At 44.4% G+C, this 22,499-nt stretch overlaps 1 protein-coding gene across 2 annotated transcripts in view; it reads left to right on the top strand.

Moving 5' to 3' along the window:
• The window catches only part of flrt2 (fibronectin leucine rich transmembrane protein 2), a 40,208-nt gene extending 18,929 nt beyond the window's left edge, over window positions 1–21,279 (top strand). The window contains exons 1-2 of one of the 2 annotated variants that reach the window (XM_080790318.1): window positions 9,520–10,203; window positions 13,147–21,279. In XM_080790318.1, coding sequence (XP_080646444.1) covers window positions 13,608–15,596 — 1,989 coding nt within the window. In that variant the 5' untranslated portion in view covers window positions 9,520–10,203; window positions 13,147–13,607 and the 3' untranslated portion in view covers window positions 15,597–21,279. Of the gene's footprint in view, window positions 1–9,519; window positions 10,204–13,146 lie in introns of those variants that run through there. The other variant, XM_080790319.1, reaches the window with a different exon arrangement.
• The last annotated feature ends 1,220 nt before the right edge of the window (window positions 21,280–22,499 follow it).

Genomic DNA, 22,499 nt, shown 5'->3' with positions numbered 1-22,499 from the left:
GCTCTCATTACTGTAATTATAATGTGGTAACTCGAGAACTGTTCGCCAACCGACTTCGACACACGCGCTCCACACCCCCACAGGGAGTGCAGAGCCCGGTGTCGAGTCGGTCGGACCCACGGTTGTCAAAAAGGCCTCTGCCCGGGCTCTGGACAGGACCCCTGCCCAGGCTCCATATATGGAGCTGGCCTCTTCTGACATCACAACACTCCTTAACTGGATATCATGCCTGACACAGAACTCTATATGTACGTGTGTACGTCTGTAATCCACGTAACTTGAGAACCGTTCGACCCACCGAATTCAAATTCTACACAGATGTTCCACACACCCACAGGGAGTGCAGATCCCGGTGTCGAGTCGGTCGGACCCACGGTTGTCCAGAACCGCCACAAAAGGCCTCTGGGCCCCTGCCTAGGCTTCATATTATGGAGCTGGCCTGTTCAGACATCACAACACTCCATATCTGGAGTGTTGTACTCCATATTTGGGCATGCCTGACACAGAACTCCATATACATGTATAGGAATAAAGGGACATAGAGAGACAGATACAGAAATCTCCATATAAAAGGATAAAAGGGACACAGACAGATGGGTGGAACGGGTACTCTGAAACGGGTACAACGGGTATCGCATGGCCAGGTGGGGCATGGATCTCCAACTTCCATCGTTACCGACTCTGTGCTTTACAGCCGGGCACCAGTCTAGTTAAATTATGCTGAAGCATTTTACTACACTATACTTTTGTAAATTAATAAATTATATTATACGATAAAGAAATGCAAGAATTACAATATAGCTCACTCTATACTTATCTGTTATAATCAGGAAAAAATTGCACTAATGAACCTTCAATATAATAGAGGTTTTAGAGCTGGTATTTTTGCTATATTGACATACAATTAAGTATCCTCTGGAGTCGGCCTGGTCAGCACTGACCTAAAAGGATGGCAGACACCACCATGGTTAACTGATAAATATTTAAGTAACCATATCCTACTGTGTCAAATACTATTCTAGTACACTTTGTTAGTACAATTAACTTGATAAGCCATTAACGACCATTCATCCTCCTCATCTTCTTTCTGGCCAGGCATTGGGGTGTCATAAATAATTGATAAAGACCAAAAGCTACCGTACGTATGATCTCTTCATCTTAATGCTAGGTGGCAACAGGGACAGAAGCAGCGGTTCCTTCTATATACCTCTCCCTGGACAATGCAATTAATCTGCTCGGTGCCCAGTTTAAGGACAGAGACTGGACTGCAGAGCGTGAAAAATGAAAAACCAAAAAGGGAAAGTCATGAATTTTGCAGCAAACTCAAGCCAACAAGTACCTGACCTTGTCTGCTCCTCCGGTTTGGTTCATTTATTCTGTCACCCCCCCCCCCACTCTCTCTTTCCCTTTTGTATTTCTTTAAAGAGAAGAAGGATTGAGAAGAGGAAATAGTGGCACAGAAGAGCGAAAGCTGCTGTTCCCAAAATAGAAAAAAAAGAAGAGAGGTGAGAGGGGTGGGAGGGAGTCGGGGTGGAGAGATATTAGCCATATGTGATTCATTTACAACGCCATGCCTCAATTAATCTGGGCAGGGTGGCAGGCGCCAGGGTTGGGCCCCGTGCCACCTGAGCAAGAGGGACTAGGGGAGGGAGGAAGACTGATCTCTGCCTGGCCGAGTGAAGGATGAGCAATGAAAACAGATCCTCTTCGAATCAATATGACTTACACCATCACTCCCACGCACAGAAAACTCATCCCTTCTCCTTCGAGTACTCTCATATAGTTGACTTTTAGCTGCATTCTCTGTGTTCTCTCCCTCCCTCCTGTGATGTCGGCCAATAGAACCGAGACCTGGAACACAGCGCTGATCCATCAGGCGTCCCAGAAGCCCCCCGTAAAGAGTGGCAATGCTCGTGTAGACACCCCCCAAAGGACGGAGGTTTTGTGCTAGATTATTTTCAAACGGTTGTGGTCCTGCTGTGGCATTAAGTGAAAGCAAAAGGGGACAAACTAGTGAGGGGGGTGAAACCGCTATGACCAGATGGAACCGCAGTTTTTCATTGCGACCATAATTCGCAGATTACTATGAAACCCTGCAAAACCTGTCAGTGATTCCATCAGTGACTCCGTCACATCACCATATATCACCAGTCCGTCACACCTAGATCTCCATATATGGAGCTGACTTGTTCTGACATTTCATATATTGATCTGACCTCATCAAAACCTGTACACTCAAGACACGCTCCATATATGGCCAGTACAGAATCCATTCCATATGTTGATGCCAAAGCGCCAGCACTCGGCCAGCAGTCTGCCGTCACACAAGCGGATAAAGGGCGAGGTCGCTTCTCGCCCTCAGGGCGTCTTACTGGTAAATGAATGTAATTAGTCATCTTTAAACACTTTGACCTATATTTTATAGGCTACTCTGTCATCTTTAAACACTTTGACCTATTTTTGCGACAGTAGGTCACATTTACAATGAAAACCTGCATTTCCATGTGTCACGTAACACCTCCATATATGGCCACGCCTCATGACGTCATGCCTCGTGGCATCACACCTCCATATATGGTCACGCCTCATGACATCACGTCTCCATCTGTGGTCACGCCTCGTGACATCACGTGACGTCATGCCCTAATTACTAATACAATCCCTGTTATGTCCATATATGGAGATCGCTGATGTCATCAATACTAGGCCAGTCTCATGATCACCAGTGTAGTGTGGTTGCAGCAACACGAGTGTAACACTTGCAAATGAACCAAGTTGGTACATCACCTGGATCTCCATATATGAAGATCCCAACACTGACCTCATCAAACCCTGGATAGCCATACATGGTTTGACGTACTACATCTGCACGTATGAGCCGGCCAGCAACTCTACATCTGGCCTCATTGACACCAGATTAATAGTTTAGCTTCTGCTTCTCAACCATATTAAGAAGCTCTGTCGTTTCTTCTTTCCCTCGGGGCGTCTTACTGGTATAGGCTACTTTGTCGTCTGACAGTGTCACGCTATAAAGCAGCAAAGAATATGCAACATAGCAAGGAATCCAAGAGTTGTACTTTGATGTGAGCAAAATGCACAACTTTGAAAAGTAGCCTACTTATAGTCAATTGAATAAAGCAAAGCTTTTAGTTTACAGTAAATATCTCAAACATTGCGACAGTGAGTGAGGCTTATTGTTGTTAAGCCAAATGTTCCGCACAATATGAATTAAGCAAGGATAGGCCTAGAGGTGAAATGAAAACATAAAAATACCAACAGTTAAGGCAAGCTACAACAACGGCATAGCAGAGGATTAAAACCAGCGGCTTATGAACGTCGTCTGATAGCATAATCATCTAGTTAACCCATTCTGACCTGAGATCAGATTCATACGAGGTTTCCACGGGACACACACTGGTCTGATTAACCCATTCTGACCTGAGATCAGATTCTAAAAATGTCAGTCGCTCTTCGATTTTTCAAAAATAGCAGACCTACAAGCTCGTATCGCGCCACTCGGTGGCGCGATACGAGCTTGTAGATCTGCTATTTTTCAATAGCTAAAGCATAACATGATGCCAACACCAAAATGGGTGCCCGGTCAGAATGGGTTAACTGTCTGTTTTCAAAGCTGTTTCACCTGCCTTCTGACGTAATCTGGATTTATGCTAATTCCTGCCCACCCCTTTATTCCTCCCCTTGAACTTGAAAGACAAGATAAAAAGCTGACAACAATAGGTGATAAAAAGCCAGATCAAAACTACGGAATCCTTTTTGGTACCCCGCCTGATTTCATCATCCTTCCCCGTCTGCCTTTTACAACTCTTCTGAGGCATTAACAAAGAATACAAAGCTGATTCTGACTCCAAAAGCCAAGCAAGCAACCGGAGTATACAGGCATTAGGAAGAAAATTCCCCCTGCCTCAGCCCCAGCAACCCTCTAGAGAGAGAGAGAGATGTGTGTGTGTGTGTGTGTGTGTGTGTGTGTGTGTGTGTGTGTGTGTGTGTGTGTGTGTGTGTGTGTGTGTGTGTGTGTGTGTGTGTGTGTGTGTGTGTGTGTGTGTTCTCAAGCTGAATGTAAACAACCAAGATATACAAATTTAATTTAATCAGAGCTCTAAAAGATTTCTGCTATTTTTTCTTGTTTAACATGACAAGAAATAAACTCCACGTCAACATTAAAACTTTAAAGCCACCCGTGAGCTTAAGACAAAACACTCAAGTCCCATTATGAAATATTGTAATTACATTTAATTAGAAATGTAAAAATGAATAAGCATCGCAGGTCATGCGGGTGCAAATTGGTATGAGGCGTTCCCCACCTTAAACTCTAATTAGAAATAATACAATAACCTAACTCAGACGGATGCGACTGCCGTCAGAAAGCGAAGGTTCACGGAGCATGGCGTTTGGGGGCTTGGTTACTTAGCCAGAAGTCAAGCTAATGATAAGCACTGACTTTCATTCAAGCAGAAGGAGCCTTTCACAATACGGTCTAAACACAACACAGTGAAGTGATATGGCAGGAGCTTTAGATAGCAAGCCCACACAAACACCCCGTTAATTTGAGTGAAAACTAATTTTCAGTATAGTCCTATTGTTGATCTACGAGGGCTTTCTCAACAGTTTGGTTGATTTCATATTGACCAGTGAAGGGGAACTTCAATTGAGTCTGACACATTAGGATTGGAGCACACGGGTCTGCGCCGGGTTAAATACTTTGAACTTCAGCTTGCAAGTCTCCATGTTAAAGCCTCACAAGTTCACAGAGTCAAATAAATAGTTCCGTAATTGTGGAATACTTTTTGGGGGTGGGGGGTGTGTGGGGGGGGGGGATACATAGCACAAACGTTTCCTCATCTCACACACACACAATACACCCACACTGGAGGCAAGTTGATCCAGTGTGGTCAAGTATAACTACAGCTCAAACATAATTCCTGCCCAGTACGTTGTTGCCTGCATATGAATGACTCATATATAATAGCCGTGCCTTTAATACTCAGGATGGATCCACTGTGATGAAGGCCGGGCTACAGGTCTGGCCCAGCTAGGTGACTCATGGACATACAGTATCTGTACAGTTTAGCCTGGGAGGCTGGAGTTGCCTGGAACTCCTTTTCCATCCACCCAGAGTATTTGCAGGCTAAGACTTCCTCTACGATCTGTTCGTGAAGGGAAATTCAGGCCAGATGTGTCTTCAAACAGGAGAAAAGCTGCAGGGATTGGAGGTGGGATCAAGCCCATCCTTTGCATGACCCCAAGACCTGCTCCTTCCTGGCATATGTCTCTCTGTCTGACTGTCTCTCTCTCTCTCTCTCTCTCTCTCTCTCGCTCGTTCTCCGTCTGCGTCTCTGGTTTGATGTCACTGTGTGAAGTCAGTTCAAGTTGCTGTGTCGTTCTTAATTTGATTAAAATCAGCCATCCTCCATAAGATTATAAAACCCTTTATTTGGCGGAACTAAGTAGCTTCTTTGTTTATTCGATTTCAATCAAGGATGCTAAATGCTAATTCAAACATTTTGCTTCGTGGGTGTGTGAAGTGTATCGTTTTCAATACCACGAATATATACTATCATGTGTTGAGTCAGCAAAGATGGCAATTGTCCAGTGCCGAAAAGGCGATTTACGTTAAACATCAACCACTTTATTTTGTATTTATTTTGCAAATCCCTCTGCCATTTGGCAAGAGACTACATCATCTCACTGTCTCAGCCTCTACAATTACAGTCCAATAGCGTTCAAGCCGCCACCACCCCATGCAGTTAACTGTCTATACTCTTTCTTCCTCTCGACTTATTTCTCGCGATTTGTTTGCCTGCTCCCTTTTCTCTTCAGCTAGCTCCCTGTGTATGTATGTGTGTCTCTTAGCCTCTCTCTCTCTCCTTTTCTCTCTCTCTCCTTCTCTCTCTCTCTCCTTCTCTCTCTCGCTCTCACGGCGGAGCTACAGGGCCCTGCTTGTTGTCAGTCAGTGTTTTTACAGCCTGGCATTAGCACAGGACAGCATTCAGTCAGGGCCCTGCATTTACCTTCCCCCTATAATTCACATGCCAATGTTGAGAGACTACCACGCTTTCGACTATACTGTGGATGCACAAAAAGGGCCTGATAGAACACAGTATAAGCCGTGCAAGTTATGGAAGAGCCTGATAAACATCACATCATTTAGAGAATGAAGGCAAGCAGTAAAACCCGTGGCTACAAAACAACATCACATGTGACAGGACGTCATGGACTAATTAGTAATGACATGTCAAGCAGTGGAGTAATTGTACCCTACTCGTCTTTCTCACACACATGCTCAGGTCATAAAAGAGAACATAGATATCAACGAAGTTAGTTGAGGCCAGCATGATTTTTGCAAATGGATAATAATGTCTTAAATATAGTTGGAACAACAAATATGCATAAGACATTCTAAATGTGAATGAGTCCCTTCATTCTGAATGTACTGTATATGCCGGACAGTGGGTGGTCAGCTTGTTCTTAATGAGGAAGGAAGGAAGGGAAGAAGGGAAGTAGTATTTTGTTTTTATTCTTGATCTACAATTAGAGGGATATATTTTATAAACGTAGAGATGTGTCCTCTCATTACATCCATCCATGCACTATTTGTTTTTTCTTGTGTGTACAGTATATATGTCTTTCCGTTGAGTTCCGATAAACTTCAGATGGAGCCAAGAACAGCAACAAAAAAAAGATTAAAAAAATAATAATCAGGGACATATAGCAATAAGCAATTACGCTTTTGTACATTAGCAAGCTTTAGAATATTTTTTTTACTAGAGAGGGGCTTCCAATCCCCGTATTTACGTAGGCATTTTAGAAGTTCAAAAGGGACACAGTGTGGGGTTTGAAGTACAGGACAGAAGGCTAAAATGATTTAAAGTCTGAGAAGACAGCTTTGGGGGTGCGTGTGGGATGGAGGGTTAAGTGCCTGCTACGTCACTGCACCACCCACAGGCACTTAAATGTATGGTCTTGACCCAGCAGGCTTTAGGTGTTGTAGGACACATGAAATGGCCTTGCTACTTTTGAGCTCACTCTCGCGCAAGATGCAGTGTGAGTCATGAGCTAGTTTTTACAGCCAATAAATCATCCCTTTCTGGGAGTCACACTGGGAAATAAGATAGCGTGTAGATTGATAATTGACAGGGACAAACATAATTACAGTGGCATGGTTTTTTTAAGTAAACACAATTGATCAGCCACATATTTTTTAATCCATCACATTTTAGTTTGGTCTCTCCCAAAAGGAGTTTTAAACAGTAGTGTTTTTGAGACCTCTTTGAAGTAGAACCTTTTTAACATCCAGATATGGACACATGGTAGAAGCAATGTGATAAGCTAATGACATCTCCTGGGGCCGGAGAAAAATATATGGCAGAGGAATAAACACATCTTAGCATCATAGCCTGCCATTAAAAAAAAGAAGAAGAAACAAAAATCTTGTGACTTCCACAGGGAGCAGATCCGGGGGCAGTGTATACTACAGTACTGTAGGTTTTATCATCATCTTGATAAAATTCTGCTGTGTAAACAAAACACACCAAAAGTTAGGAGGGTCTCTGAAGGCGAGAGTGGAGTTTATGAGGGAGACGGGGTGGGCGTCTATCAGGGAGTTTCCACTTTCAGATAACAAAAGGTGCTTCATGCTTCACTGTTTCACTGCTTTTCTGTAATTAAAGGCTGGAATTAAGTAATGCTTTAATTTATTGACCGTAATGCCGAGGACCTGCCTTGTTGTATACTGCAGCGATTGCGACAAGGCAAAGGCACAAAAAAGGTTGTTTCCCTCTTCTGTCGTAGCCTACAACACCTTTAAGGGGAATACAGCTCAATTTAGCACTTCCTGTTTGTCATTCTTATCCTCCATGACAGCGCAATCAATATTCGTGAACAAGAACAATGTTCTTACAAAGCCAGACCCCCGTTTAGTTTGACAACAATCAGCAGAACAAATTAACACGGCATGAAAATAGCTGAGCTTCTACTTGCCCTGGAACCCCATGACACCGTTTAACCGTCTGATTGAAAACTGCAGCAACATTTTCAAGACCAGAAAAACATTTTTTTTTCATAGCTGAAAAAAGAAATGTCATAACACCTCTGGCGACCACACAGCACACACACGGTAGAATGACACGAGGTGGGTTGCTGTGAAACATGTCCATCAGCAACAAAATAAAAATAGGACGCCGCCTCCTCTGAATTCTCGCAATCTATAATTCATGCCATGTACAGCTGGTTGATTTATGAAGGAATTAAATGCTGTGGACTGAGCCTGGCAAGGCAGTCCATCTCTGGGATGTGTCTGCCAAAATTAAACATGAAAGGCAAAGAGTGAGAACAACCAAATCATCTCCTGGGGAGTTGATGTATTAGAAGACTTTCAATAGCTAGCACGCGCACCAGACTCCCTGATTGCTCAAAATGAGGCTGGCCATTTGAACGGGAGCCACGGGCGACATCATTTATTCGCCATTACTCTACGGCCCCTCGATGCTGGATGTTAGATGTGGGTCACCAAATGTCAAAAAGTTAAATTAATGCAATTTTGGCAACTGAAGCCAGATGATCAAAAGGCACAACGTTTGTTTTACTTGCTGATCTGTGGGACTGATATGACTCTGTCACGTACGTACGTGTGCCTTTCATGCAGGGGTCAACGTTTACGTCTCAGGAAGATTGAGAACTATATGACAACACGGTTTCCCAGAACCATGGATCACAGACGATTGTTGAACATACCAAGTTCATAATGTACGTGTGTGACTGAGAAAGGGTGAACAGAAACAGAGATGTGGGTTCATGTGTGTGTGTGACTGTGTGTGCGTCAGTGTGTGTTTCACAGTGTGTGTGTGTGTGTGTGTGTGTGTGTGTGTGTCACAGTGTGTGCGTGTGTGTCACAGTGTCACTGTGTGTGTGTGTGTGTGTGTGTGTGTGTGTGTGTGTGTCACAGACAGTGTGTGTGTGTGTGTGTGTGTGTGTGTGTGTGTGTGTGTGTGTGTGTGTGTGTGTGTGTGTGTGTGTGTGTGTGTGCAAAATAGACAGAATTCAATTCACAGTGCATGTCTAATGCTTCTCGTCGACGGTCAAAAAGAAATATCCATGGGGCGATTATGCTCACAATATTATACCATATGTTGTTTCTGATTTTATCTGGGGGGACTAGGGGAAATTAAAATTGTTCATGTTTATCATAATTCATAAGCTAAACTGGCCTACTTAAAGCATTGCCTTTGTGCTGCTGACCGATTTTCAGGTCGCCAATTAACTCCAATATACTACATGCCTAGTTAGGCTTAACTAATTGCACACGAAGCTAAAAACGTCTTGAAAAGAAACTATTTTCTGCAGTAGGAGGGCAACGGGGAGGTTCTGTGGCTTACAGCCATCTAGGAGCTGCTAGAGACGCATTCTTTATTCTGAGTAGGAGGGACAGAGAGAGAGAGAGAGAGAGAGTGAGCGAGAGAGAGAGAGTGTGTGAGCGAGAGAGAGAGAGAGAGAGTGAGAGAGAGAGAGAGAGAGAGGTGCGAGGAACACACGGATCACTATCAAGTGGATTCTTCTACGAAAACATCTCCCACGGATTAGGCTACGAACATAAGAACAAGGCAAGTTTTTTTTGTTTTGTTTTTTTTCTTCTTTTTTTAACCACCGTCCATCAAGTCGGCGCAGGCCGTCATGGTCATGGCCCGTGGCGGACCACACGGTGGCCAGCAGTGCGTCCTCCTCACTCACTGTGTTTCGGGAGACTTGGTGGACCGGAGAAGTGAGCGCCGCTCTCCGATGTCGTCGCTATGCGTTGAGGAGGAATTCTTCTGAGTGAACCCCGAGGCTCCCTCCGTGTGCTGCTGCTGGGTCGGTCGGTTCGCTTCGGTTGGTTGGGGGAGTACAGTAGCCTACATAAAGTGATCGGAGTCGGACGGCACTGCGGACTGACTCTCGCCCGGGCCGGGACCCTACTAGCTCAGTGGCATGATGTTGTTTTTCAGACTGACGGGTCGCAACGTGCCGATCGGAGCCGATTCGCACGAACATCACCACCGCCACCACAGAACGGCGCCGAGCCATTACGCACGCTCATACAGCGGGATCGCATGAAGGACAGAAAAACAAAAAGAGAGAGGAAAAAAAAAGTTGAGTAGCCTATACGTGATGATGTGGTTCTCGGTGGATACGGATAAAGCCTCATCAAAGGTAGGCTACAGTGAATGCATTTGCTCGGACCCTGTCCACACATTTTACAGCAGTCGGCGACGGCAGAAAACAATTGACTTTAAAAAAAGAGTTAACGTGAGTCTCGAGTTGGTTTTAATTGTACAATCTCAAAACTTTAAATTTAAACTCGGATTTAAAAATGTCAAATTATTTGCAATTGCAGCCATTTAGCTAACCTAAAATATATTAATAATTAAAAAGACCAGCTCGTGTTTTATCTATGCACGTATACTGACGTATGTTGCTCACCGCGGAGGAAAAGGTGCGTCTTGCCTGATTACTTTTGTTTGTTATCAATCACCCGATTGTAATTTATTCATTGCTTAGTTAGGCTAATTAGATTTTTCATAATCTTGTCAACGATCAATGCACAACACGCACTGACGCAGCTCCACATTTCACACCGTGAACGCCAGACTTTTCCTGTGTGTGTTGTGTGTGTGTGTGTGTGTGTGTGGACTGGTGGTGGGGGGGCTTTCAGTCTCAATGCACTGCACAGTTTTCAATCCTCTTTTGTAATAAGGCATTCACATGAACGCCGCTCAATTGGCAGGCTTTGAAGTGGGATACATCTGATCCGCATCTCATCGCCTTTAAATACCCTATCCATTTTAAACTTTTAATTGCGTCTCTCGTCAGTAATCCAATCGGATTGCCCTGGCGCAGTTGCACATTATTGCTCAGCCGACAGTGAGTGAGAACTGTGTGCTCCCTCAGCTGCAAATAAAATAAATAATTCGTCCTTAAAACACCTTGATTTGGACACAAACAACAACTATCCTAAACCGACATGACCAAGTCCACCAAATAGCAGGTTTGTAGTCTATCGCTTCAACTTCAGAGAGAGAGAGAGAGCGAGCAACGTAGGCTAATTTCATGTTTCCTGCGAAGGTTTTTATTCATACGTATTATTTGGTTTTCTGCGGTGCCTTTTATTTATACAGCTATAATCATCTTGATGGCGGTGCCTTGCCTTCTGCTGTTGATTCCACTGCTGTGTGGCAGCACATTTTTGATCGCCCTGAGTGGTTGCTTATTCCCTCCCTGAAGCTTATTTGATTAAATTTAGCTCTTTCAATTGAGAGAAGTAGATCACAAATGTATGTCAGGCAGAGGGCTGTATCTCTGCTGCAAGCAGCATATGAGCCCCATGGAGTCTCCATCTCATCAACAAACAACATGGGGGACCACTGACCAGCTGAGGATATTTCAAGAAGTAGGACTGCTCAGCTAAATGTTTTTCATTTATTCTAACATTACTGGCAAGAGTCAGGAGAGCGTACAAAAGGAACTATAACAACCAAGCTTATTAAGCTCTTTCCTGAGAAATAAAATGATCCCCACAGTGGCCTGGCTAACACATTTTCTTATTTAAATATACCATCTATCATAACATAAACAACAAAGTGCATCTAAATGCAAACCCAATCCATCTCCTTGCTTAACATTAAACCCGCTCTCGCTATTACTTATTCAAAGGCCCGTCCTGCACTTACTGAGGGGAGGAGGACGTGCAGATCAGTTGAAAGCATCCCTGACAACCAGTATCTTTCAATCAAATGAGGCTGAATAAAAAAAGGGGGGGAAAAAGGTGTGATGGGTCATAAAACGTGGCACAGTGGATCAGTGCTCTACTGTAATCCCATGGCCTTGTGGACTCAGAACCTCCCCCAGTTGAAGAATAGCCTGTATCGATCATTTATTGCAGGTGCCGGAGCTAAATTATTTTCCAATCCCATTTCATGTGACAGCTCTTGTATGTCACTCAGGCGGGAAGGTTGGGAGAGGTTGTAGGATCCCTACAGCTTCCCTTGTCTCTTCCTCCCCCCCCTGTCTTCGTCTCTCTCTCTCTTTCCCATCAATTTATTTTACACACTGCAGATCTGTACGTCTCATGGCCTACATGTTGAGTAATAATGAGCTAACACGCATCAACCTCTTTTACTGTGAATACTATGCCGTGTCTTCTGACTAGAACACAAAAAGACTGTTTTATATAGTCTCTTTTTCTTTGTTCACTTGCAACCCTCTCTACCCCTCTATCGTGGCCTTAGCTATCAGTGTTTAAAAATATATAAGCCTTCGTAGCGTCCCTTAAGCATGTTTGAGTCAGGGACATTGACGTGTTGCTTAGGAGCTCTGTGAATCTGTGTGTGTGTGTGTGTGTGTGTGTGTGTGTGTGTGTGTGTGTGTGTGTGTGTGTGTGTGTGTGTGTGTGTGTGTGTGTGTGTGTGTGTGTGTGTGTGTGTGTGTGTGTGTGTGCGCGCACGCACGTACGTACGTGTGTGTTCCAGTCCCTCTTTTGATGGGGCAAAAGGGATAAATGCCCCCTTTATGTCTGTGAAACCGGATGTGCAAGAGTGGTTCTGAATATTTATCAGATCCCTTGACATTTTTTGAAATAGCCAGTGCATAATTTCAAGTATATCAGTGAAGGCTGTGTTTTGTGACTATATGGCTCTGTGTGTGAGAGGGGGAGAGAAAGTGAGAGTGTAAGAGAAGGAAAGGAGTGTGTGTGTGTGTGTGTATAGTAGAATTTGAGAAATAGACATTGTGAAGACAATTTTCGAGTCCTCACTGTTGTTTTCATGATAAAGAATGTTATTTTTGTCAGACTTACAATTAGGAAAACGATTCAGGTTGGGTTTATGTTTAGGATAAAGCATGTATTGGTTAGCTTTAGGGGTTAGAGTCGAGATATGGCTGATTTATATTTTGTTGTGTGCCGGTGCCAACGAAAATAGCAGATCTTCACAACAGAAGTTCACAATGCATCATTCGCAGCATGACACAGCATGGTAGATTTTAAAGACACGGGTGGAGAGAGAGAGAGAGAGAGAAACAGACAGGGCCCCTTTATATTCGCAAAGAGCAGAGCACACCCTTTAAAATATTAACATAACATTTTCTCGTTTTCACCAGGTCTCTGGATCCAAATGTCAACCCCCATGGATGCGGCCCCGGTCGGGGATCAGCAGTGTGTGACAGACAGGCCAGTGGAGCCCGCAGTGGAGCCTCTGCTGCCTGGCTTCAAATTGGTCCTGGCTGGGCTCCGCGTGAAGCGACAAGTGGAGAGTCCTGCGATGGTCTGATGTGTCTCAGCATGGATGGAGTCAGTTGGAGGACTGACCGCCACTAATGAGACCGACAGCTCTTCGGGCTGAGGTCTACTGTAGCGTTTGCACACGGATTACTCTCACCGTTTCCCTATCCTCTGCCCAATGAACTGACCCGTCGTTAAGCGAACTCTCCAAGGACGACTTGGGTCTATTTTTTTTTTTTACTTGGTGGATATACGTATATTTTTGTTGCCTGCTTGAGTTTGACATTTGCTTTTTTTGGTTGTATTATTTTGTTTTTTTCCCCCATCTATTTTTTCCACTATGGAGTTTCTGTCCGGGCACTGGAATAAAGATTGGGCCTCGTTCATGCGGTTTTGGTTGACTGTTATACTGAGCCTCCAAATGCAGTTCAGCCCGGGTGCCTCCTGCCCAACTGAGTGCCGCTGCGACAAAACCTTTGTTTACTGCAATGAGCGCTCCCTGACATCAGTGCCTCTCGGGGTGCAGGAGGGCTACAAGGTCCTCTACCTCCACAACAACCAGATCAACAATGCCGGCTTCCCACTGGAGCTGCACAACGTGGCTTCTGTGGAGACCGTCTATCTCTACGGCAACCAGCTGGACGAGTTCCCCATCAACCTGCCCAAGAACACCCGAGTGTTGCACCTCCAGGAAAACAACATCCAGACCATCTCCAGGGCAGCGCTGGCTCAGCTGACCCGCCTGGAGGAGCTCCATCTGGACGACAACTCCATCTCCACGGTCGGGGTGGAGGAAGGGGCCTTCAGGGAGGCGGTGAGCCTCAAACTCCTCTTCCTCACCAAGAACCACCTGAGCAGCGTCCCCATTGGCCTGCCGGAGGACCTGAAGGAGCTGCGGCTGGACGAGAACCGCATCGCCATCATCGCCGAGGAGGCCTTCCAGAACGTGACGCGCCTGCAGCGCCTCCTGCTGGACGGGAACCTGCTGACGGACGAGGGCATCGCACCGGGGACCTTCCAGGACCTGGTCAACGTCCGCGAGTTGGCCCTGAGCCGCAACTCGCTCACTTTCCCCCCTCCCCTCCTCCCGGGTCAGTCGCTGGTCAAGCTCAGCTTACAGGAGAACCAAATTGACCAGATCCCGGTCGCGGCCTTTGACGGCCTCCACAAGCTGGAGAAGCTGGATATCTCGAGCAACCAGCTGCAGACGCTCACGCAGGGCGTGTTCGACGCGCTCGTGAGTTTGAGGCAGCTCACGGTGCGGAACAACCCGTGGCGCTGCGACTGCGCCGTGAAGTGGGTGGTGGTGTGGCTCAAGTCGCTGCCCGCCTCCCTCAACGTGCGAGGGTTCATGTGCCAGAGCCCGGAAAAGGTGCGCGGCATGGCCATCAGAGAGCTCACCCTGGATGTTATCCAGTGCCCAGAGAGCACGGACCAGTCTCCCTGGCCCACCCTGCGCACCACGCCGCCTCGTCCACCCACCACCACCAACCCCATCACCACCCTGCTGACCACGCTCATCCCCACCTCCACCCCTTATTACTTTGACTCCCCCACCCCTCCTCCGCCACCCTCGAACCCCCACAACCCCCCTGGGCCCCTGCCGCCATACGAGGACCCTCTCCAGATCTCCTTCCACGTGGTCAACTCCACCTGCATCGACGTCACCTGGTCGTCCTACTTCACCGTCACGGCCTACAAGGTCACCTGGGTGAAGAGGAGCCAGAGCCTAATGAGAGACGTGACCCGGGAGAGGACGGTGAGCGGGGACCTCCGGCGCCTCAGCCTCACCAGCCTGGAGCCCCGGTCCGTGTACCGTATCTGCGTGTACGTGCTGGACACCCTCAACTCCTACCGGCCCGGAGAGGATACAATATGCTCGGAGGCCAGGACCAAGTCGGCCTCCAGCGTCAAGACGCCGGGCTCGGAGCAGGCGGCCCAGCAGGACATTACGCACACGCTGCTATTGGCTGGGATCATAGGCGGGGCGGTGCTTATCGTCCTGGTAACGCTGCTCAGTCTGTTCTGCTGGCACATGCATAAGAAGAGCCGGTCGGATACGACCAAGTGGAAATACAACCGGGGCCGGAGAAAAGACGACTACTGTGAAGCTGGCACCAAGAAGGATAACTCCATTCTGGAGATGACAGAGACCAGTTTCCAGATAGTGTCGCTGAACAATGAGCAGCTGCTCAAGGGAGATTTCCACATCCAGCCCATTTACACACCCAACGGGGGCATTGGATTTAGAGACTGTCATCTCAGTAACAACAGCATAGCCTACTGCAAGAGCAGCAATGTGCCCAGTACAGAGTTCTGTCACACGTGATGTGGTAGTACAGATGCTTGCCCATGTGAACTAACTCTGACACACACACACACACACCCCACCCCACCACACACACACACACACACACACACACACCACACACACACACACAACCCACACTAAAATTCTGAGTGTTCATTTAACTTGAGTGTACAAGTGTAACCAACACATTTGTACACTCCTGGAGTTACAAATGGACGAATGAACACTGAACACTGAGGATTTTACTGTACACATACAGTTTGTGTAGACAACGAAAAGAAAAAAGAAAAAGAAAAAAAATCTAGTTAAATATAATTGTACCATATATATTTCCAAATTCCGTCTACAATGTAATTTATACTGTGGATAATAATGTGGGGATTCTCTGCTATCTTTTTTATCCGTAGAAAAAGAGACAGACAAATGTTTTCCTTTTTTTAATAACCAGCAGGGTTTTTTGAATGTTGGTTCAATGGTCTTGAGTAACTGTACATGAATGGATGGATTTTGTACAATCACGGCACCCTGGGGCATACTATAGGTTCTGATGGACGCCTGCCTCGGATGTCGTGAGGGCTGGGATCCTTTGCTAACCACAGAAGCAAAATTATGGCCTTTTGTGCTAAGAAAGACCCCTGCACCCCCACACATACAGTACAACCCCTACAGAACAGTACTAGAGCAGCAAACAGTGCTGATTAAAGCACTGTGGAAAAAAAGAAAGAAAAACAACAGTGGGCCAGTGATGGGTTGTTACGAAGACAAAGAGAGAGAGACAGAAATAGAATCAATTGAAGTGCACTTTTCTTATTAATGGAACCAAGGGCGTAAGCAGCAATTCACAGAATTAGCTTTTGGTGGGAATGACATTGGAGGGACTATAGGGCACACTTTCTAACACCTCTTAAGACTGATTTAGACTTGGTTGCGCACCAGTGTTGCGTGCCGAAAATAGACAGTCTTACTCTTAAAGCTCACGTGTGTTGTGAGCTTGTAGATCGGCCATTTTCAACGGGCAACGCGGGTGTGAAACTAAATTATACTCAAGCCTTTAGCCTTCGTTGGGATGACGGAGCGTTTTCAATGTGGTTTTCAACACCTTTTCAGCACCTTAATGCTAGCTAGAATCATTTGTTCTGCTCCCTTATGATGCAACAAAGGCCCAGCCAAGAGGTTTTTCAGAGAAAGGATCGTGTCATTTTTGCACTACATTTGATCACGTGTCAGATGTGTGTTAAGAGACACACACACACACACACAGGCAAACGTGTTTATAAGGCGTGATAGCCTGAAGGTAACACGTGAATGTGTAAAAGAAAATAATAAATTACATGCCTTTTAAAAGCTAACCTCTTTTTAATTTTTGTTGTTCATTGCATTGCCTTTTTTCAAAATGTTATGACAAGAGGAGCCACAAGGGGGCACTTTCTCTCAATACAGCGTGTGTGTCGTGTGTGTTGTGTGTGTCTGTGTGTGTGTGCGTGGGGGGGGTGTAGAGAAAACAGGCAGAGCAGCGTAGATCACTTTACCTCCGGTATTCCCTTGGAGCACATTACCCTGGCCACATTACTCATGTTCATAAGGCATTGTTTAGGGTACTTAATGATGTGGAATCATTTAAAACTAACAGTGCACTCTCTCGCTCTCTTGTTTTGTCTGCTCATTGGCAAAATGATATGGATTATTATCACCAGGGTCTACCATGGGGGCGTGTGTGTATCAGAGAGAGAGGGAGAGAGAGAGAATGATGAATGTTTAGTAGGCACACTCATATCACTAATTACACACCCACTTATTTCACATTCATGCCTCCATTCATTAGTATTTTTTGATAAATTAGCAAATCATAACACAACGTTCACGTTGCGCCCGTGGTGCTCATCTGCATTGAGCAGAAATGTTTGACTGAGTGGCTCGTCTAGACTGATGAGGATAAATGATCATTTATTCTCTTGTCTACATGTGCCTGTTTGTCGTTCGCATTTATCATTTGCTCCCACAATGCACCTGGCTCACACTGGAGTCCTCCTACCACTGATGAGCCTAGCCTTATCAGATCTCTGTCTGTCTCACTCCGTCTTACACTCCGGTCGTCTGTCTCCCTCCGTCTCTCTGTGTGTGTGTGTGTCTCTCTCTCACTCTCTCGTTCTCTCTCTGTGTCTGTCTTACTCTCCGGTCGTCTCTCTCTCTCTCTCTCTCTCTCTCTCTCTCTCTCTCGGTTTCTTCTCCTCTGATCCCCGCATGGGCTCAATTAAAACACATACTGATGGTTCAGCCCATGGGTTCTGGTGGCAGCTCTGGGGATCTGTGCTGCCAGTAAGAGGTCTTCATTATGCGCTTCTTAAGAAGACTTTATTTGCTTTGACAAGGATTTCGATTTTGAGGGGCCAAGCTTAAGGAATTCCCACCGCCGACCCCACTGCTCCTGACCCCTCCCACCTCTCCCTTTCATAATCCTCGTCCAAAAAAGGGAGGAAAAATATGCAGGCTTTTATTTTCACTTGGCTGCATGGATCTCATGCTGAGAGAGAGAGGGAGAGGAAGAGAACAAGGGGAAGGCAAACGTGAGTTAACCCCTTGTGAGCAACAAGCTACATAAAAACATAGCAAGCAACAAGACAACCAAGGCTGAATATGTCAAGTATTACAGTACTTGCAGTAAAAATGGTGGTTAATAAGGGCTTGAACTTGATTTACGCCAAAGTGTCTAGATTATCCGTGTGGATTTACATAGCAGTAGGGCACTGCATAGAAGCTGCATCCATAATGTAAATCCATAATTCCAGAAAACGCTCCGATAGCATAATCACACGGTTGACTATACTGACTCAAGGTGACACATGCAGACACTTACAAAGAGCTCCAGGGTTTGAGGCAAATAAAACTCCTACAATTACTTTATCTTTTTTTTTTACCAAACAATTTACAATACACTTTATGGGGTCTTCTGTGGTTATCAAAGAATTCAGACGTTTTGTGTGCATTTGTTTGTTTTCCTAGCAATTGACATGTCGATGCAACCAGTACATGCGGTCCAGACCCTGACCTGCTATTGAACTAAGATGCTATTGCTTAATGCTCACAAGGATCTTTTTTTTTTTTCTTTTTTTTTTTAAGATTACGTACGCAAATAGCCCCTTATCAGTGTTGAGGACATTACTTCAAAGATGTAATTTATTACACTGAACTCATTACTTATAAGTACTACTTTCTATGTCAAGTAATGCACGTTTGCGTTACCTTCACGCAACAAAAGGTAGACTAAATGGCAGAAACATCAACTGTGTACAAAGTCTTTGAACAAAATACTATCTAGTTCTCTTGAAATGGTAAGAACGAAGATATGTACTATATATAAAAGAAAAAGAAAATAATGCAGGTTCCAGGCAGTAGATACAAATTGTAACAGAAACATTACTGGTTTTGTTTAGTTTTTGAGTGCCTGGGACCTATGTTCTCCTGTTAGGTTAAATGGACTAGTGAAGAATGCCACAATAATATTACTATACTGCTACTTTAGCAGCCTAAATTCATGATGTCACAAACAACTCAGCACCTGCAGCGTCCATCGGTGCAAGTCTAAATAGCTAATTGTAGACTAAACTGCATTGTCATTAGTGTGCATGAAGTTGTTAGAAGCTATAAAAAAACCCTATGAATAACAGTTTCTAAACGTAACGCATTACTTGACATAGTAACTGTATATTATCCAATTTTAAAAAGTAATACATTACTTTGACTCTCATGAACGTAATGTTATTATGTAATGTGTTACTTTATGTAATAAGTTACCCCTAACACGGCTCCCCATGTGCTTTTTCCGCTTCCTAGCTGACCCCACATAGAAACATGTCATATTATTATGCAGGCTGATTTCTGTTATGACTACAGTTACGTTTTTTTCCCCTCCGATCAGACACAGATAACGTGAGTTCAGGTCAAGCTATCGTAGCATATCGTCCACATCTGTGAATGTGTAATGGAGATTGGAGACAGGAATTTGCCTTACCTTTTATGCAGCACTGAATGACATGCGCCAGGATGTTACAGAGATATTTAATCATTAGGGATTACAGAGAAAGGCGGAGGGAGACGGGGGGAGCTAAGAAGATGAGGTGTGGAAAGGAAATGGCAGTACCCCAGTGGGCACTGAAAAGACAGCAAACGTTTCCTCAAGACTGAGAGTGACAAAAACATCAACCGCATTATGCAGATACGGGGGAACCAATTCTTAACTTGAATCCTATTGGCCCTTTTGAATGGGAAAATGTGGGAAATCGCTATAGTGAGAGCCACATACTGGCTGTGTTTGTGTTCCACACACTGGTTGTGTGTGGAAAGTGTTATGTCCGATTGTCTCACGTCTTTTTCAAAAAGGAGCAGTGGGATTCAGGTAAAAAAAATAGCAAGGCAGGAACAGCAAAACGATTCCATCCACAGCCCCATGCAGCCCTCGAGTGGTATGGGGCTAATGAAACAAACGGGCAGGGAAGGAGCATTGGTTGTTGTGCAGCCTCCATTAGTCTTAATTTCCTTCCGTGCGATGAAAGAACACAGTTACAGCGCCACGACCAATGGAATGACACAAAGCGCATACACACTTAGAGAGCTATCCTCCGTTCATTAGCCAACTATTACGACTAATTTCCCCCAAAGCGCATTTATTCATATTGGAATGATTACATTAAGCTATTCAAAAGGTCAGATATATCAGACAAAGCACTAGAGCAGAATTCATCATTTTTGTTTTTCTCCACATAGCTCCTTAATTTTGTTTCCTGCAGGCAAATCCCTCACCGCTGATGTAAGAGTGAATTTCATTCAAGGATTTTCGCATGTATTTAGCTTCATATCTCTTTTTTTTTCCTGATTAAAGTATTTTTTATGCAGTCACTGGGTTGCACGTGGTGACTGAGTTACCATGTCTGAAACCGTACGAAAAAATGTTCTCGTGTGATTTGAGAGAGTATATTGGAAATGTGCGGTGCATTACATGGGCTGTGTTGCATTCATTTGCCATCCTAGCTTTTCATAAACACATTGCAGTGTTACTTTAACCATACACAGCGAGGCGTTTTTAGGAACCAAAGTTACATTTCTGTTGTCATGATTAAATATTGATGTTGTTCCATGTATGTGCCTTGAGGTTCAACTTACAATGTAAAGTCCTTGAAACCTTTAAATGTTTTTGCACAAAATGTAAATACTTAAGTGAAGCTTTTTGCAAATAAAAGAGCCATGGGATTTGATTGTTCACTTTCATTTCCAAACATTGCTAATAGTACATATTGTACAGTACAGCCTCTGGAAACGTTATTTGACTCTCACTTAAAGAAGGGGAAATTTACAGTTGTGCAACAACCCATTGCGATCTAAGAGTATTGATACTGCTTATTTTTCTTTTACATTACATTGGTTTTCTTTACTGGCAAGCATATACATCTAAAACTGCCAAGTTGTCAAGAGTCTGTGTGGAAACATTGGTCTGGCTAAGTCTATTTTGGGTCAGCCACTTGTAATTCTGGGTCAAAGATTTATGCTCTACCACACTGTACCAAGTTATCCTCGTATTTCTATGTGCGGCCTTCTATTGAGAGTCTGATACTTCTTTAGGAACCACAGCTTAGTTTTCAGTTGGGGGAAATCGAGGAGGAACTTTCAATAGACTTGTATGGCACAAATAAATCCTGTATGTACACTCTCTCTCGCTCCAAATCCCTGTCTTCAAAGTCCAAATCATTTTTTCCCATCCAGACCACATCCCAACATTGCCTTCATAACCTCAGGCTCGCTATAAACCACATTAGCCTAATTTTAATTTACTATGACAATTAACCACATGCATTCATCTGAGACATACCAGGGTGTGCCACTTTGGTATTTTGCGGCGGAAATTGCAAATTGGAAATCGTCTTAAAATCCCGCAATGCCTACATGTGATTTGTTGCTGCAGTGCTGCTGCCTCTTTCAAAGGACACAGGGGTACAATTAACAGGCGGTTGGCACTAAAATAACACCATTAGCCGTTCTCTCTCTGAGTTGTGAGTACCAAGTTAATAGTCCTACTAGTAGAGCACGTGTTCGATAAGGCCACTTCTTGTAATTGACATACTACATACACTGCTATAATTGATGATCATATGATATAAATATTGTCCAAGAACATGTTTCCCTCCCAACATTCATGAAAGGACCATATGGGACTCATTGATTTCCATTTTCCATTTCCATTGATTCAAATGATCAATGTCTGGTAATTCAAAATTCCATAGGGGTATACAGTCCCATGAAATAATGGAGTTTCATCTACAGCCGATTCAGTGAACAGATGTTCCTGCTGATTAGCAGTCTCTTTTTTCTTTTTACATGATCAGCCCCCAGAAAAGAACATTTGGTCTGCTTTTGTCGTTCCGTTTATTAAAAGAACACGAGCAGCTTCACTTTCTGTAAACCGTGTTTAAACATCTTCCTCTATATTAAGTGTACAAACAGCCTCGATTCAGAAGACAAAGAATTGAGATTCAGAGCATTCCCCTTTGAGGTGCTTCAAGCATGGACATCTGGTGCTCATAATATGGAACCGACTTGCCAAGGGCTCTTGTCCTGGTCCTATTCCCATTCAAAATTGCCTTTGGTTGCTCTTGAAAGAAGGTGAGATCTTTGCCTTCTTTCACATTATGTGTGTCAGGGTTGACGCCTATGGATTTCTGCTTATTTGTGTTCTCTAGTGATGTTCAATCTAGGACCATAATCTTACCAGGGTTGTTATAGGTAAGAAAAACGAACAAAATAACAAAAAAACTAGAATTGACAAAGCATTTTAGTTAACTGAAATAGTTAACTGTATTGTGCGTTTACAAAGAAAATGTCCAAATATTTCTTTCTTTGTCAATATGTCATACATGAGCCTAATGTTTTCAA

This window comes from Protomyctophum bolini, assembly GCF_963924005.1.
Source record: "Protomyctophum bolini genome assembly, chromosome: 19".
NCBI lineage: Eukaryota > Metazoa > Chordata > Actinopteri > Myctophiformes > Myctophidae > Protomyctophum > Protomyctophum bolini.
This window is presented reverse-complemented; position numbering and strand designations above follow the sequence as displayed.